The sequence below is a fragment of the Miniopterus natalensis genome, chromosome 4, assembly GCF_054644295.1.
Source record: "Miniopterus natalensis isolate mMinNat1 chromosome 4, mMinNat1.hap1, whole genome shotgun sequence".
Classification (NCBI taxonomy): domain Eukaryota; kingdom Metazoa; phylum Chordata; class Mammalia; order Chiroptera; family Miniopteridae; genus Miniopterus; species Miniopterus natalensis.
Window position 1 is genome coordinate 26,299,712 of NC_142084.1, and position 17,267 is coordinate 26,316,978.

General features: G+C 56.2%; 1 protein-coding gene across 7 annotated transcripts; it reads right to left on the bottom strand.

The window, feature by feature from the left end:
• Positions 1 to 297: 297 nt before the first annotated feature.
• On the bottom strand, positions 298 to 14,988 carry PDLIM7 (PDZ and LIM domain 7). 7 transcript variants are annotated; one of them, XM_087816454.1, is made up of 14 exons: positions 14,922 to 14,972; positions 13,887 to 13,993; positions 10,058 to 10,242; positions 9,948 to 9,978; positions 9,415 to 9,533; positions 9,039 to 9,059; positions 8,649 to 8,785; positions 8,450 to 8,486; positions 7,436 to 7,497; positions 7,050 to 7,287; positions 5,893 to 6,073; positions 935 to 1,055; positions 731 to 846; positions 298 to 583 (listed from the first exon to the last, which is right to left on the bottom strand). In XM_087816454.1, the coding sequence occupies exons 2-14, from the start codon at positions 13,980 to 13,982 to the stop codon at positions 497 to 499; spliced, it is 1,431 nt and encodes a 476-aa protein (XP_087672580.1). In that variant the 5' UTR covers positions 13,983 to 13,993; positions 14,922 to 14,972; the 3' UTR covers positions 298 to 496. The 7 variants fall into 7 exon arrangements, with proteins under 7 accessions (XP_087672580.1, XP_087672582.1, XP_087672583.1 ...); XM_087816456.1 differs by having other exon boundaries at positions 299 to 583; positions 7,436 to 7,506; positions 10,058 to 10,209; positions 14,922 to 14,971; XM_087816457.1 differs by having other exon boundaries at positions 299 to 583; positions 10,058 to 10,209; positions 14,922 to 14,970.
• Between the last annotated feature and the right edge of the window lie 2,279 nt (positions 14,989 to 17,267).

A 17,267-nucleotide genomic window follows, 5' to 3' on the forward strand; every position in this document is an offset into this window, starting at 1 on the left:
ATCCATTTCAACTTTTCTTCTCTGACCCCCACACCAGGCCGGACCAGTATCCCTCCACTTCTGTGGGTACCTGGGTCCAGCACATGGGATCCCCCTTCCTCTCGTCCCGCTGGCCAAGAGCCCTCCTTGTCCCCATCACAAGAGCCTCTAGGATGGTAGGCCCTAGGAAAACCAGCTTAATCTCTACCCTGCTATGCGTCTCAAATCCCACCATTCCTCAGGCATAGGGGGGAAGCACACACAACGCACAGCTGGATACTTTTATTGAGGCACTGGATGTGAACAGGGGCCGGTGTGGCCAGCACCGTGTGCAATGGTGGTGGAGGAAGTGGGGGGAGGTAAAGGGGGTGAGGCAGGGCCCAGGGAACCCCAGGCTCGGGCCAGGAGTCGGGGTTGGGTGTCCTTTGCCAGCTCTATCCAGAAATCTGGTGGGATGACTCCAGAAACAGTGACCCCTCTGGCTGGGCAAGGCAAGGCAGCAGTGGGCTAGAAGGGCTCACACATGGGAGAAGGCATGGCTCTTGCAAAGGGGTTTGTCCTTCTTGGAGTAGAAAGTCTTTCCTTCCAGGTTGATCTGACATATCTGAGGACAACCAGGGTCCAGTCATTTGGGGATGGCAGGAAAGGCCCCTTCCCAACCTCTCATGAATCCCAGAGGCAGGCAGTGGGAGGACGGCTGGTGACAAACACAGGGTGCTGAGGGTAGAACCCAAGTATGAGGGGCACTCACCGCACACACGAAGCATGTGTCATGCCAGCTGAAGCCCAGGGCCTCCAGGAAGCGGTCCCCAGCGTCGATCTTGAAGTCACAGCCTCGGCATTTTGTGCCAAACATCTTCTCATAGTCTGGGAGGGATGGAGGCAAAGAGGAAGGAGCTGGGTTCTCATCTGCCCTGGCCGTGCCCCTTTCACTTGGCCCTGCCTTATTTCTTACCTCTCTCACAGTAGGGCACCCCTTCTTCCATGTAGAAGGCCCTGTTCCGAATGGGTGTCTTGCAGGCTGCACAGGTGAAGCAATGCACGTGCCAGGTCATCTTCAGGGCATGCATGATTTCCTGGGAGGAAGTGACAGTCACCTGGTAACTCAACCCGCTCCTGTCCAGAGCTCAGCACACAGGGAAGCTAGCCTCGGGCCCGCTTCCTTCCCACATAAATGTGACACCTGCACATCCACCCTCCCATTCCCTATCTTCTACCCTGAGGTCTCTTGGTGATTGATGTCCACTATGCCTCTGACGACAAGTCCAAAGCTCAGCTCCCGATCTCCATACCCCAAACCTGCTCCTCCCACAGCTGTCCCCATCTCCGTTTTTGGCAACTCCATCCTTCCACCTGCATAGGCCAAATTCCCCTCTTTTCTCACACCATATATCAGGTCTACCAGGAAATCCTGTTGGGTCCACCTTCAAGATGCATCCAGATTCTGACCACTTCTCACAGCCTCCCAGATGCAGGGTGTGAACCTTGGACATCTCTGGCCTAGGTGACCCCATAAAACCAGCTTCCGTGTTCCTCCCTCCACTCCTACAGATTGCTGTTAACCTGAGCCAGGCTACATCCCTTCTGCTGGAATCCCTGCCTGCTCCACATTTCTCTGAGCAAAAGCCAGAGCCCTGTGAAGGGCCCAGAAGCCAGCAGATCTAGTCTCTGTCTTCTGCTCCCTGCACATAGCTCTAACCCATGGTCAATGTACCAGGCACACAATCTTGGGGCTTCACACCAGCTGTCCCCTCTGCCTGTCTGCCCCCTGATATCTGCAAGGTTCAGCTCTTACCTCTTTCAAGTTTCTGCTCAAATATCACCCTCTCCATGAGGCCCATTCTGACAACGTGGGCTTATATGCTCATTTAAAAATGGAAGAGTTGCCCTAGCTGATTTGGCTCAGTGGTTAGAATGTCAGCCTGCAGACTGAAGGATTCTGGGTTCAACTCTGGCTAAGGGCACATGCCTCGGTTGTGGTTTTGATCCCGTCCCAGTTGGGGTGTGTGCGGGAGGCAACCAGTCAATAAGTCTCTCTCACATCAATGTTTCTCTTCCACTTCCACTCTTTCGGAAAAGCAATGGAAAAAATATCCTTGGAAGGATGTGGACCAAGCTAGATCTAAGTATGGGCAGCATCTAGCTCTCAGGTGGCCCATCTGTGCCCTCTACAACATCTGTGTCACCTCTCACATACCCTCACAACCACCCAAGACTTACTGCCACCTCATTTTAGAGAGGCCCAGAGAAAGTGACTTTCCCCAATAGATGGCAGAAATGGGTTGTGTGCTGTGTCGTTGACTCTAAAGCTGGCTTTTCCCACTGCCTATGATAGGACGGGGCTCCAGCAGGTGTGGCGGCCCACGGCCGGGCCCAGTGGGCACGTGGCAGGAAGGCAGGTTTCTGCTGGTACTCACAAGAGCTTATGAGCCAGTACTAATGTCTATTTTAACCCCTAGTTTCCTAAATCTGTCTGCTTCTCCCACCCCCATGGCCCTGGCCCCAGCAGCCTGCGTCCCTGTCTAGTTGTCTCTGCCTGCCAGGGAGGCCTGTGAGGCACACCTGACCTCCCAGCCCCCAGCTCCAAACTCCTAACACAGCCGCTGCCCACCTCTTCCACCGCACCTCACACCTTCCCGGGTGTTACCTTGTGACACAAACGATTCCTTCTGCCTACAGCCCTGCCTCTGATCTTTCTCCAAGCTAATTCCTACACATTTTAAGTTCAACTTAGAGGCCATTTCCACCCACTCATCAAGGGTTTACTAACCACCCCCCTATATATGGGCACAGTATAAAGTGTGAACAAACAGCCCTGGTCCCAGCCCATGTTCATACTTGGGGAAGACGTGGTACAAAAAGACTGGGGGGTAGTGAGTAAACTGTGTGGTGTCTAGCCTGGTAGGAACAGAGAGCATCAAGAAAGGTGTTCCTGAGGAAATATTTGAGTCCCAGATGAGAAGGAATGAGGTAAAGAGAGTATTAGAGTGTTCTTGCCAGGGGACAGTCTGCGCAAAGGCTCAGAAGTGAGGAGAGGAAAGCACCTGTGGTTGGATCACCAGGGTGAGGGAGGCTGGTGGTGAATGGTGATCCTTGAGCATGGGGTCCCAGATCAGAATGGGTTCTTTCTAATGTGTGTCCCCCGCCCCCCAGAGCTCCACTGAAACAATTTACCTGCCCTGTGTCTCTCCCCATTCCCCACACTGAGCTCTGAGGACAGGCAGTCTCCAGCGCTGGGTGCAGGAAGGGCATAGAGCCCATGGCAGGTTGGGGAGGTCAGCCTCTTGTCCCATCGAGGGTGAGGTGCTCTGTTGGGTCTATCAGGCCCTGGAATCCCTGTAAGAGGGGAAGCTGAGGCTGCAGGGCCACTCTGTGGAACCACTGGCCTGGGCCAGGGCAGAAGTAGGGTTTGCCATCAAAGTTCACTCTAGGACCCAGGAGCCAGCCTGTCCTGTGAGCCTCAGGTCCTCATCTGTGGCCTGGGTAATAAACCCCCCCACCTAGGACTTGGGGAGAGGGGGTAGGATGAGAGTGCAGTGTAATGCAGGCAGAGCAGTAGGACCTTGATCTGTAGGAAGCAAATCCAGATGCCCAGCTCAAGGGAGTTCCTGGGATCCAGCTCATTCTTCTAGAAAAGTCATATGGGGTATGGCCTAGGCTAGCAGAGGAATGGCTGTGCTCTTGGGCATAACTCCCTCATCTATAAGAAGGAAATAATCAAATGACTTCATAGTATGATTATAAAGCTGGATGCCTACACACAGTAAGTGCTACATGGTCTGTCACTATAATGACAAAGACTATAACATCTGTTCTCCTAATGATGGAATCTCTACTTTTTGCAGGCACACGGCTGCCCCAAATGGACTACATTTCCTAGCCTCCCTTGCAGCTCAGTGGGGTCATATGACTGAGTTCTGACCAATGGGATGGAAGCAAAGGGCTGGGTGGCAGCATCCTCTAAAGATGAATGACACGGGCCTTCCATCCCTCCCTCCCCTTCCAACTTCATGCTGGCTGGAATGTGAGAATTTTGGCTGAGGCCCAAGAGCCATGGACTGTAAGTGGTAAGTAAGCCTGTGTAGGGAATGGCCAAGCAACAAGATATAGGAACCTCGAGCCATCTACCAGTCCTGGACTGCCCGCCTCTGGACTTTCTTAGGTGAGAAATAAGCTACCATCATTTTGAGTTTTCTATCAGTTGCAGTCAAGGTAATCCTCACATACATGAGTGTCACCATAGAGCTTTCTGGCTACATCTGGCATCTCTGCCTCTGGATCCAGAAATAAGAAGCATGAGTGACAGGAAGAGCCCAAGCTGGAGTCAACTGGGCTCACACTGCCCACACTTAACAAAGAGAACAAATGGGGGGAGGCAGACAGCCCATCACTCTTAGCTATGACATGTGCTGACCTAAGTCCCAAGCCAGCTCCAGTTGCAGCTCAGTTGTCCTTCAGGAAACCTGGCCTGGCTATGCCATGTGTGTAGTCTCAGTGGGAAAACTAGGATTGTGTACCATAAGTTTTTGAGTCTGAATTTCTGGTTTTGCCCTCAATAGTCCTTTGTCTTTCAAGCATACCAAGTCATCTCTCAGGGGCTTCATTTTCTCATACATTAGGGGTGCAGACACTGGATCAGCCTCTCAAAGGACTGTCACAACTAACCCCCTTCTCTTTTGCCTTCCTCTCTTACAGGATTGCCCTGCAGCCCAGGTGCTCAAAAGGTAACAGCTCTAACCACTGAGGTAAAGATGCACATTCCTGGTTTTTCTTCCAGTTAAAAGGTGAAACCTCATGAAAGGGATACCATTTGCCCCTCTGCCTCCTTCCTGTCTGCAGCAAGAATATAAGGCCGGGGGCTTGCACAGTCATCTGGGAACCACGATAGGATAAGCTTGGGGACAAAGGTCTATGGGTTAAGGATTTTGGAACAAAAAGGCAGGAAAAGCCTAAAAGCAGTATCCTCGAGCTGTTATTCCAGCCCTGACATTCTTATGATTAAAGTATAACTCATTCTGCTTAAATCTTTGCAGTGGAGTTTTCTGTTACTGCAGCCAAGTGCAATGTCACTGACACAACAGCCAGCTTGTTTTAACCTGATCTGCATTTACTTCCCTTCTTCAGGGAACATCATGCTAGTTTTAATTCAGGGAACCAGTCCTCCCCCACTCTCAGCCAACTCCTGCTCCAGGGTGGGTGTCACCCAGGCCAGGCCAATCTGGGGCTTGGCCCAGAGATGGGCATGTCACGCAAGCCAGGCGGATGAGCAGCAGCACTGGCACTCTTGATGCATCAACTGGCCCAGAAGTGAAGCTCTTGTTCACTTTGTGGTGCTAAGCTGGAGAGATGTAACCTGAAGCTGCTGTGGCTCCATCTCTGTCGCCTTCTAGGGAACAGCAAGATGGGAATGAAGCCAACAATGAAAGTAGAGGCAAGCAGTAGGAAGAGTTCTGATGACCTCAGGACCTGCTGTCAGCTGGGCCTGAAGTTAGCACCCTTTGGGCTTGCCAGTTATTTGAGCCAATACACTTTTTTTTGTTGTTAATCTTCACCCAAGGATATTTTTTCCCATTGATTTTTAGAGAGTGGAAAGGGGGGTGGAGAGAGAGAGAAACATCGATTGGTTGCCTCCCATACATGCCCCGACCCCTGACGAGAGACAGGGGATCAAACCTGCAACTCAGGTACATGGGCCAATGCTCTAACCATTGAGCAACACCGGCCAGGGCTGAGCCAATACACTCTTGCTCAAGCCCTGGTCATTGTTAAAAGGATCCTGGCTAATGCAAAGTAAGGCCAATAGAGCAGCGCATTTATTAAGCTGCTAAGGATCCAAAGGGCTCATGCAGGGAGAGCCCCTCAATGTCAACAGGGTCAGACACACCTTCCCACCCACCCACCAACCCCACTCACGCCGGTGATCTTTTTCTTGCACTTGGCACAGCTGGGTGCGTAGCGCATGTCATAGCAGGGCGGGCAGAAGATGGCCCCCTTCTCCTCAAAGAAGCCGCCCTCTTCAAGGATCATCCCACACTGGCTGCACACAAACTCCTCGGGGTGGTACGCGTGGCCCAGTGCCACCAGGTAGCGGCCCCTAAGGGGAGGGGAGGGCAGTGAGAGGGAGTGTATACAAATGAGGTGGGAGCTCCTGGCCTGAGCCCCAGTGGGTTTACTGAACACCTATGCTGAAGCCTGGGAGGTGAAGTCCATTCTCCATGTTTCCCAAAGGAGGGAGAAAATAGGCTTGGAGGTGACTTGCCCATGGTCACACTGGGAGAATAATGAAGCTGTATCACTTTATGACATGAGGGAGTGGGGCAGTGTTGGAACAGGGAGGAGGGATACACTGGGTGGGGCTGCTGACTGGGCCCAATGAGATGAGCCCGACTGAGGCCCTGGAGAGGAGCAGGCCCAATGTGTCCATGAGTCCTGAAGACCAGTGGGTACCTGCGCTGACCCTGGTGCCCACGTTATCCTGCTTGCCTGTTCTGTCTGACCTGGGGAGAGGTCCACAGGTCCCAGATAAATGGGCATGCTCTGCAGAGTCTGAGCTGACAGGAGTCAAGAGCAGGGGTGGAGCCGAGAACTAGAAAGCCTCTAGAATCTGGTACTTTGGCTCAGGGGTGGGGGGCAAGGGGGTAGGTTGTGACCCTGTTGGACCCCAGGGAGCAGTACAGAGGAGGGAACCCTGGCCTGTCTGCAGAGCAGAGGCTCAGTAGAGAGAGACCAAGCGAGCGGGAGGGAGAGAGGCAGAGGGGCTGGGAGGGGCAGGCCCTTCTTTGCCTGAGAGCAGCAAGTCTACGGGGTGTAGCTCTGATGCATCGCTGGCACTTCCTCCATTTTGCTGGAGCAAACACTGATAAAGGCTGATGTGGGGAGAGGGGGAGTGATGCAGGATTCAGAGTCTGAGGACTCAGGCCAGGTCCCTACCTCCACTCTAAATGGGAACTGAGCCCTTATCCTTGTGCAACAGGATAAGGCTGAGATGAGTGGGGAGACTGACGAGGGAACAGTGGTTAGAAAGACACTGGGACCAGGCATCAGGACAGGAAAGGAACAGGGCCACCCACCGGATGACCTTGTGGCACTGATGGCACACAGGAGTCTTGCCGTTGCTGCCACCGCCCCCTCCTGTGCCCCCTCCAGCAGCCGCCTGCACGATGGAGGTGCGGTTCTGCAGAGGCGTGGGTGTGGCAGGCTGGCTGTGCCGGGTCAGCACCGTGCTCGTCTTGTCTGGGGCGTAGCGCTCAGCAAATGCAGGGTCCACAGCCCAGGGTGGGCGGCTGGTGGGGCTGGGGGTGGTAGGGCCTGCCAGGGCCAAGGAAAGCGGCTCCAGGGGGATGTCCAGGGACCCCAAAAGACAGGGGATAGAGCCCAGGGGAGCTTGGAGGGGCCCACCACCCCCATAACCCTGGGGGCTACCCACCCTTCCCCAGGCCCAAGCCCACTCTCTTACCAGGCCAGGGTTCCTGGGGTGTAGCTGAGGCTGGGACTGGGGCTTCTGTCCTGGGCACCTGGCTGCAAGACCTGCCATTCAAGGCACTGCACAGCTGGGTCTCCTAACAAGACCCCACCCCACAACCTTGGTCCTACTGGCCCCATGGGAGCTGCCTGGGTGCATGAGAACTCCTGGGCTGGACCCCTGGTCCCACTGGGGTAAGGATGGGTAAGGCAGCTTACCCAGAGGGCTTGCCTGTTGTATAGGGTTGGGAGGTGGAGCAGGGATCTTGCTTCTGGGGCAGCTCTTGGGACTCCCTCGTCCCCAAGATCCAGCTCTGATGGCAGGGCCCCCTTTTTCAGGTACCATCTCCCACTGAGTCCCAAACTGGCAGGGTCCACACTGGGTCTAAACAATCTAATACCCACACCCAAGACACAAACCAAGCCCACAAAGAGAGAAGACAGAGGCAGAGAAAGCAGAACTGAGAGTGTTTATTTCCATGCCCAAGCCAGCACAGACCTGGCAGACAGCAGCACCAGAGGGCAAAGAGGGAAGGCAATAGAAGATGAAGCCAGGCCCTGTGCCAGGCGGGCAGCCAGGGCCAGGCCAGCAGGAGGCTCAGTGCAGGAGCAGGAAAGGGGTGGGTCAGGTAGGCAAAAGTTGGAGGCACCAGGGGGTGCCCTGGCCAGGAGGAAGAGAGAGAGGCAGAGAGGACAGCTGGCCGGCCAGCGCTGGGGCTACGACTGCACGTTGAGCACGTGGGCAGAGCGCTGGTGGTGCCAGTCCCGGAGGCGGGTGTAGCGTGGGCTCTGCAGCTCCAGGACATACTTTTCCCTAAGGGGCAGAGAGAGAAGGAGGAGGAAGTGGAAGGAAGAAGAGATGGAAGGGAGAAAAGAAGGGAGGGAGGAAGGAAGGAAAGAAAGGAGAATGGAGAGCTCTGGCTGGGGACCCCCAGGAGCAATCACAGGGTGGTGGCTGGAATGGGAGAGGCAGGAGATGAGAAAGAGGGACTGGTGCCTGTCCTTTTACCTTGACTTCTTCATGTGCTCCTCATCCGGGTCTTGCACTGAGAAAGCAGAGGCAGGCATTGACCAAAAGAAGACAGAGGGCCATCCAAGCCCTGAGCCCTGGCAAAGGGTTACAGGGTGCCTAGCGAGCTCTGGCTGAGCCCAGGCGGAGGCTGGGGGCCAGGAGGAGAGTGTGCCCCTTGCCCTGGGCTGTCACTTACTGAACTCAGTGCCCGTGAGATGGGCAAGGATGCGGAAGGAACGGGACTGGCCTGTTCCAGGCCGCGGCCGCCAGTCTTCCGTGTCCTCCATCAGCCGCTGCTTGCTGGCATCTGGGACCAGCGGTCGGAGCGGCTGTCTGTGGGGAGGGTGTGGCTCAGAACCTCATGCTAGGGGTGAACAGTGGGGTAGCCCCTCCCTGGAATTCATACATGTGGGCTATAGTGATGGGAGAATGGGGAAGGGCAAGGCCAGGACCCTGCTGGGTGAATGAGGGGGTAGATAAGTGAGAGGGGAGGGGGCAATCAGGGTGAGAGGGAGCCACGGTAGGGAGGGGCCGCCACCCAGAATGCCAACAGCAAGGAAGAGAGGGACAAGCAGAGGGGGCTCACTGACTTGTCAGGGGTCTGCACCTGTGAAGGAAATAGACAGATGGGACAGATAAAGGAAAAAAGGGAGATACATGGGAAGAAGAAAGATAGCAAGGGGTCAGAGTGGCCAGGGGCAAGGCTGCACTGAGAGTGTCTGGGGCTCAGTGGGCCCAACACCACACCCCAACCCCGGGCTGCCACTGGGGGGCGCTGCCTGGCTCAGAGCTCCCAGGAGGGCAGTTGCGGGGCAGGAGCAGAAGAGGAGCCCTGAGCCTGCAGCCCCGACCCCGGCCGCCAGGGGTCAATGCGGCATGGTGCCAGCCGGGCCAGGGTAGAGAGCAGACAGAGCAGTGGGGGGGGACAAAGCGTGGGCGGTGGGCGGGCGCGACCGACATACCCATTCTGCTGTGGGGCGCTGTCAGCCAGCGGGGACGCCCCGAAGGGCCGTGCAGTCTTGTTGAGGGAAGCGCTGGGTGCAAAGGTGTACCGCGGGGGGTCCGAGGCAGGGGCCAGGGCCTGGGCAGAGACAGGGCAGTGCAGGCCAGGGCGGGCGGGGGTGGAGGAATGGGAGGGGCCTTGGGCCGGAGCTGCAGAGAGGGATGCCCCGCCCCTACACATCTGGATGAGGCTTTGGGGGAGGGGGTGACTCAGGTTTCAAGGGGCCCATTTGGGAGCGATTTCAGCCCAGGAGTGCGGCTAGCAGTACAGGCCGGTGGAGGCAGTGTGGACAGACAGGCAGACGCGCATGGTCAGACAATGCAGCAGCCCCAACCCAACTCCCAGTTCCCCACACTCTCCCAGACTCCGGCTTTTGCCCCCTACTCCCATACAGGGACGGGTGTACGGAGGGGCCTGTGCAGGGAAAGCAGGCCAGCCAGGAATCCCGTGTCACCCCACCGCCACCCAGATGGCCCAGGCCCTGTCGCCTACCTTCCGAGGTTTGCTCTGAGCTGGCTGGGCCCTGGAGGAGAACAGGAAGGGGTGACAGAGGGCCAGGACCCAGAACACCTTACCCACTAGGTGGGCCAGAGCCCTTATACCTGCTGAGACCCAGGCTGAGGCGCTCCCCACAGGCTCGGATCTTGTTTTGGGCTTCGATGTGTGTGAGGCCTCCAGCATTCTCACCATCGATATTCAGCACCCAGTCACCCACAGCTACCCCAGCCTGTGCAGCTTTGCCTCCAGGAGTGAGCTGTGGAGAGAGGAGGGTCACCAGACCACAAGACTGCCAATCAAACTGAGGCCAACAGTAGTCAACCTGCCTAAACTGCCTGGCTTCCAGAACCCAGAGGCCTCTTCATTCAGCATATTCTGGGCAGCTGCTGGATACTAAAGTGACCTGGGAGGGGTGGGGCTCACCTGGGCTTCACAATCACTCCAATCACCCAGTTCATTTAGTTATTCACCTCCATGACCCTCCCCACAGTCTAGAAACTGCCATGATGTCAACAAGCAGCCACCCTCAGGCTAAACACCAAGCTTCTCTCAGCTCCAGTTGGCCTCTTACCCAGGCTGTTTCACCTACCAGACATGTCCTCTGGCTTGGGCATGTGGCAAGTTCCTCCCTGACACCCCTGGGTGACCTCTTACACCCCCAGCACCCTGTGCTGGGACCACCTCCAGGGATCTGCAGGAATCCCCTGAGAGCCAGGAATAGGCCCCATCATCTTCAGGTTCCCAGTGAACAATGCCTGCTTGAAGGGGGCTCATGGTGTCAGTTGGGGCTTCTTGGCTGTAAATGTGTCACCTCAAGCCTTCAATTGCCATTCACCCTCTCCCCAATCCTTTGGACTCTAGTTGGAGATCCCTGGTTACTGTGGCAAATGAGGGGCAATAGCAGGCTGGAAGGAATGGTCATCACCAGCGTGAGCTGAGACCATCAGGGGTGACTTCTGGGAAGTGGTGGGCCTTCGTGACAAGAGTGACATGTGCTGCCCAGGGGGTGAGAGTCCACCTATGAAGGCCTTAAAGGCAGCGGGGAAGGAACCAGGACTGGGCCCTGAAGTTAGGCGGTGCCATTAGCATTTCGAAGGCATAGGTTATGGTTATTTCTCAGGTCCCTGATAGAAGTGGCCCTGACAAACCCCACTGGGCCCTCCCAGCCCTCTAATTCAGCAGCAGCAATCCAGACAGGGGCAGTACTGCTATTCATGGGTCTAAGCTTTCAGGATTGTCTGGCCAGCTGACAAAGGGCCTGACATTGAGCAGACTTCTGTGGGGAAGTACTAGAAGGGGGATTCAAACTGCACAGCTGGGGGGAGTGGGGGTTGGCAGGTACAGGCTGCCCAAAGCCCCAGGAGGCTCCTTAGGTGTATGGGTACACACACTGAGTTGAAGTAGGGAGAGGGGAGGCAGAGAGACCAGACACAGAGACCGACAACACTGGGACAAGAAGGAAGAGATGGGTTTGGTGGCTCTATTTCATGCTTAGGAGGTTGGAATGATAAAGCACTGGGTGACTGCTTCTTTACCTTCTAAATGTCAAGGATACAATCTACATTTATTGAGCGCCTAGTATTGCCACATACTAACACTGAATCCTCCCTGAGGAAAAGAGTCTGAGATTATCCCCATTTTACACATGGGAAAACGGAAAGGTTAAGTAACTTGCTTCAAGTTGCCCAGCTAGTAAAAGGTAGGGCCCAGACCCTGACCCTAAGGCTCCACTACACCAGGCCACCTCTGCTGAGTGTTGGGGCCCCCAGCCTACCTGGAAAGACTCCCTGATCCCCTGGCTGGGTTTGGAGCCTACATTCCCTATCTCACCTTTAGTTCAATCCAACCCCTTACAATGGGCATTAGGAAAGTAACGCCCTTGAAGGGAAGTGACTTACTCAAGGTCATGGTGAGTCAGTAGAAGGGAAACCTGGTCCAGCCACTCCCTACCCACAGGGATGGCTCCTGGGAAGTGTGGACTGAGCCTGAGGTAGGGGTCTTGGGGTGGGCAGGAGCAGCTGGCTCCCAGAGTTGGGACAACTTCCTTCCTAGGAGTGGGAGTTGAGGACAGGAAACACAAGAGGGACAGGGGAGTGGTCAGAGAGGTGGAGAGAAAAGCTCGAGAGCTGGGAGGGCAGGAAGGGGGCGGGAGATGGCTGGAAAGAGAAGCAAGGAGGCCAGAGGGACCAAGGAGGGGAAAAAAGCCAGGGGGTTGGACACTGCATGGGGTGAGGGGTGAGTCAGCCTGAGGGCTCCACAGAGCAGCCCAACCCCCCAGTCCCAGACATTACCTCATCTCCCAGGCCTGGGCCCACAGCCAGCCCTAGCCCCTCCCTCCTCCCTCCATGCTGGGGTCAGGGGAGAGGGAGAGGGCTATCCCACCTCTTAAAAGACCACCCCACCCACCCACCCACCTAACTCCTAGGGCCCAGGTCCAACTCCAGGGCTGGGCTTAGCTGGTGGCCCCACCCACTTCCTGGGGCTGCTGACAAAGGAGCCAAGAGTGCCCCCAATAGGCCACATCTGAAAGTCCATCCCAGAGGCTACTACATTGCCCATCCCCACCAATGAAGAAACTAAAGCACAGAGGCCAGCTAAGTTCTAAGCCCCCCCAGACATACTGGACAGCACTTTCCCAGGGAGGGGATGTAGGGTAGGTTTTTATGGCTGGCAAGGCTTGAGAATTGTATAGGGGTGGGTTTGTATGGTAGGAGGACCACTGCCCTTAGCTGCCCTGCTGGCAGGGCAGTTTCCAGGGAACACTGAGGAAAGGTCTGTTGGAAAAACAGTGACCACCTCCCTTCCCTGGCCATCAAGCCCAACTCCCACACACAGACCCCGCCTTGGGGCCCCTCTCAGGCTGGGCAGTGCCTGAAGAACCTTCTGACCCCCTCTGGATTATGCTTGTCCTGGGCTTCCCACCAACAGCTGCCTGCCCACTGGGTGCCTAGGTGGGCCTCTCTGGACAGGCGGATTGGGCACAGGAATTCCCTACTCCTCATAACCCCTAGACCACAGTCAGAGACACCAGCACAAGGGCTGGCCTCACTGTCTTTGAGCAGGCAGTTTGTTCTCTATACCCCACAACTGACCCTACAGCTGGAGCCATGGCCTAGTGGTCACCGAGACACCCACCAATATGGTTGAGGGGTCCAGACCTAGGCCAGCCATTTTTGGCTCCGCAGACTCCAGTCACCAGTTGGTCATCCCAGTGTGGGGCTGCATTCTTGGGCTTATAAGGCAATCCCCCGGCCACAGGGAGGAGCCAGCCCCCAGCTCCACCCCTACTAGGGCAGGCTCTCAGGGGCTGAAATTAGAGACCTAGAGCTCTTTCCACACCTACTTGGGGTCAAAGGCCACTGCATCCTGAATAGGACCAGTGGAAGGGAATGGAAGTCCTCAAGTAGACGGCAGAAACAACCCCACCCACCTAAAAAACTGCGGGCATCCCAGGGCTGGAATTCTAATCCCTGCATGGCCATGGAATCTCCGAAGGAGCCCTTCCAACTCTTAGCCCTGACTGAGTTCCCTCATCTGGAAAAACAGATGATAATGGCTCTTTTCAGGATGGCAATGAGATTGTAGTGAGATCCTGCAGTCAGAGTGCCCTGCCTGGGGCCTGGCTCTCTCAAGCAGCTTACACACTTCCTAGAGACCTCAGGTTCCCCTCCTGCAGAATGGGCATTCCCTGGGCCTCAGAGGTGGCCCTAGGAGCTTTGTGGAATGGCATCAGGTAATGCAGTGCTGGAGAAGTGTGAGGGCTCCTCTCCCAGCATCCACCTAGTTAGTAGTCTTTGTGGCAAGCGCCCCCCACACCTCTGGACCTGGACACCTCCTGGTTTACTGGCCCTGGCTCAGATTCCTTCCATCACCCACAGGCGACCTGAGTACCCAAAGACTCCTAGGGGAGCCCCTCCCCCAACCTAGGCTCACCCGGGAGATGGAGAGGGGCACATTGAAGTCCTTGCCCCCTTGCAGCCGAAAGCCCCAAGGGGCTGGTCCCTCTAGCACCACCTTGAAGGAATCCATGGTGCCTGCCCCTGAGAGAAGAGAAAGGTGAGTAGCCCACATGGTAGGGCAGGTAGGCACAGCTCCAGACGCCAGACTTGGACTGGTGGCAGGCAGGCAGGGGCAGATGCTGAGCACACCCAGGGCACTGGTAGGCAAGCACCTTGTCAGGTTTGGCTGGGCTGCTGGAAAGACAGGGGCAACCCCCATCCTCCAGGGGCTGGGAGGGTGAGGAGAGCCGGCATCCAGGCTTGAAGTTATCTGCATCCAGGAGCGGACCGCAAAGCTAAAGTGGCACGACCTCCCCACAAGCCAGCTTTGAGTCTCGGACAGCGGGGTGAGTCAGGGGCCCGAACTCCTCTCCCCCGCCCCCAGGTCCCGGCAGGCAGGCCGCGGCTTGAGCCTGCTCGGACTATATAAGGCGTGTAAGCTGACACTATGCAGAGCCAGCCGAGGGAGCACCCGGGGGCTCGGGACTCGAGGGGGAGGGGTGGGAAGGGAGGCTGCTGGAGCGGGTCCTACTCACTCGGGGACTGGTCGAGGCTGCTGGGAGCTATGACCGGGGCGCGGGGAGCGGGGCGGCGGCCCTAGCGGAGATCAACGGGGGTTGGGACCCCAAAGCGTGGCCATTATGGGAATTCATCCCCGAGCGCAGTGGAGGTGGTACCTTCCACACTGGCCTGCTACCATCCCGGCGTGACTCAGTTTCCCCCTTTCTCCCCGCCCAGGCCCTATGCCGCGACAGAGTCCCGGGCGCAGGAAGCGGCGCAGGCCGCGATCTGCCTCGCCGCAGCCGGCTCCGCCGCAGGAAGGCGGGGGCGGGGGCGGGGTCGGCGCAGGAGCCCGGGCCCGCGGGAGGAAGCTCAGCGCTGGCCAGGACCCCTCGCGGCCTCCGTGGCCCCTAGAAGGCCCTGCTCCCTGCCTGACCCAGCCCCAGCTGCCTCTTGCAGTCGCCTGTACCTGCTGTGCCCCGCCGGGGCGCTGCTCGACGGCGGGCTCCAAGGAGCTGCCTTAGGATCGGCCGCCGCGCTCTGGCCCCGCCCCCGCAGGCGCCGTCCGCTTTGAGGCCACGGAAGGGGGCGGTGCCTGAGGCCACGCCCCAAAAGTCGTGCCCACGAGCAGCCTCTCCCCTCTCCCCCCTCTGTGGGAAGCCCCACCCATCCTTCCGCCCCGCCCAATCACGAAGTCGGATCCCGCTTTGAGCTGGAAACCGCGGCCCGCCCCAGTCCCCCGGTGGTGCGGCGCCCTGTGCTGCTCGCCCGGCCGCTTGCGCCTCCCGCTGGCCGAGCGAAAAGAAAGCAGCCTTCGGAAGCAACGTCTGTGAGCCTTTATTTCCTCCTCGGAAAAATGGGACAATAATACTCTCCTCGCAGGGCTGCTGCAAGGACAGGCATTGTTTGGCGTAAGGCTCAGACATCGGCGGCTCCAGAATTTCTAAATCGGAGAGACTTGGTGGGGGACACATATCGCAGCGGGGTTAGTTGAGGGGGGAACAGGGGAGCTTGAAGCTAGGTTTGGAGAACACTGCGAAGGCAGAAAATAAAGGAGCGGACAGAAATGGAGGGGGCCTGGCCGGCGTGGCTCAGCGGTTGAGTGTCGACCTAGGATCCAGGTGATCGGGTTCGATTCCCGATCAGGGCACATGCCCCGGTTGTGGGCTCTATCCCCAGTCGGGGGCGTGCAGGAGGCAGCCGATCAATGACTCTCATCATTGATGTTTCTATCTCTCTCTCTCCCTCTCCTTTCCTCTCTCTGAAATCAATAAAGATATATTAGAAAAAAAAAAAATTAAAAAAAAAAGAAGTGGAGGGGGCCTTTTGCTGGACCCTGAGCTTGACCTGTGTCGTTGCCCTCACTCCCACCCCATGACCCCGGGAAAGTCAGGAGCCCGCTGCCCAGCGACCACGGCTCAGCATGGACCCCATACTGTCCAGATAGGCTGTGTCCTGGTACCAAGGGCAGGCAGTGCCTCCACTAGGAGTATGTTCCCACTAGTGGAGACAAAGAGTCCCCACTTTGCCGCCCCCCCCCCCACCTCAGAGCAGGTGTAAGAGGAAATAAAGCAGGGACAGGAGTGTTCAGGTGAGTGAACACCCCTTAGCTCCTCCTAGGACATGTCTGCCGCTGTCTCCCTCCTCCACCATCATCACATTCCCCTCTTCTGCATTATTTCCCTCACTGCACAAACTGCTGTAAGAGGCTCCTATTTAAAGAAATCCTCTCTTGACCCCACCTCCCTCTCCAGCTATGGCTCTTTTATTCTCCCCTTGAGAGTGAAATTCCTTGAAGGAGTTATCTGTGGCCCTGTCTCTATTTGCTTTCCTTCCGTTCTCTCTTGAACCCACTCATCAGGCTTTTGTCCCCCCAGTCCTCTGAATGCATTGCCTCTTCTCAAGGTCTACAATGACCTAGGGTTATCAAATCAATGGTGCTTTCTCAGCTATCCTCTGCCTAGGAGCACTCCAGGTGCACTCTCTCTTCCCCTGGCTTCATGCCTCCTCCTGCCCTACTGCTGTTCCTTCTCCGCTTCCTTTGGAGTTTCCTCATCTGCCTCCCAATCTGACCATCAGATCTTTCCGCTCTACATTCACTCTCTAAGACCCCATCCTGTTCTGTGGCTCCCAATAACACCTACATGCCAAGGACTCCCAAGTTATATGTCCAGCCCTGACTTCCCCCCAAGAACTCCAGACTCTATTATCCAACCACCCGTCCATTCTCTACTTGGATGTCTACTAGATATCTCAAATCATCATGTCCCAATTTAAACTTGTGATTTTCCACCTCCCTAACTCCTTTCCCACCTCAGTAAATGGCACCACTATTCATCTGCCTGGCCCAGTAAAAACTATGACGTTATTCTTCCTTTCTCTTCTGGTATACTCCAGATTCTGCAGATGCCACCTTCAGAATATGTTCCACATGTAGTCACTACTGCCACTGGTGTTGCGGCCACATGTCTAGAGTCTGGAAACCTTAATAGTCTCCTAACAGTTCTCCCTGCTTTTACCCTTGCTCGCTCTAGAATTTTCTCCTCGCAGCAGCAAAAGTGATATTTTTAAAGCAGAAATCACACCACATCACCCTCAGCTTTTAGCATGTCTAAAACATTGCACCTAAAATAAAACTGAAGTCATTAAGATGTGCATGACACTAATAAATTGGTTCCACCTCCCACTACTCTTCTCCTGGCTCATTCCACTCCAGTCACTGTGGCCTCTTCCCTGCTTCTCCAACAAGTCAGGCCTATTCCTGCCTGAGGGCCTTCTGTTTAAAATACTTTTCCCCAGATATCTAAACAACAGT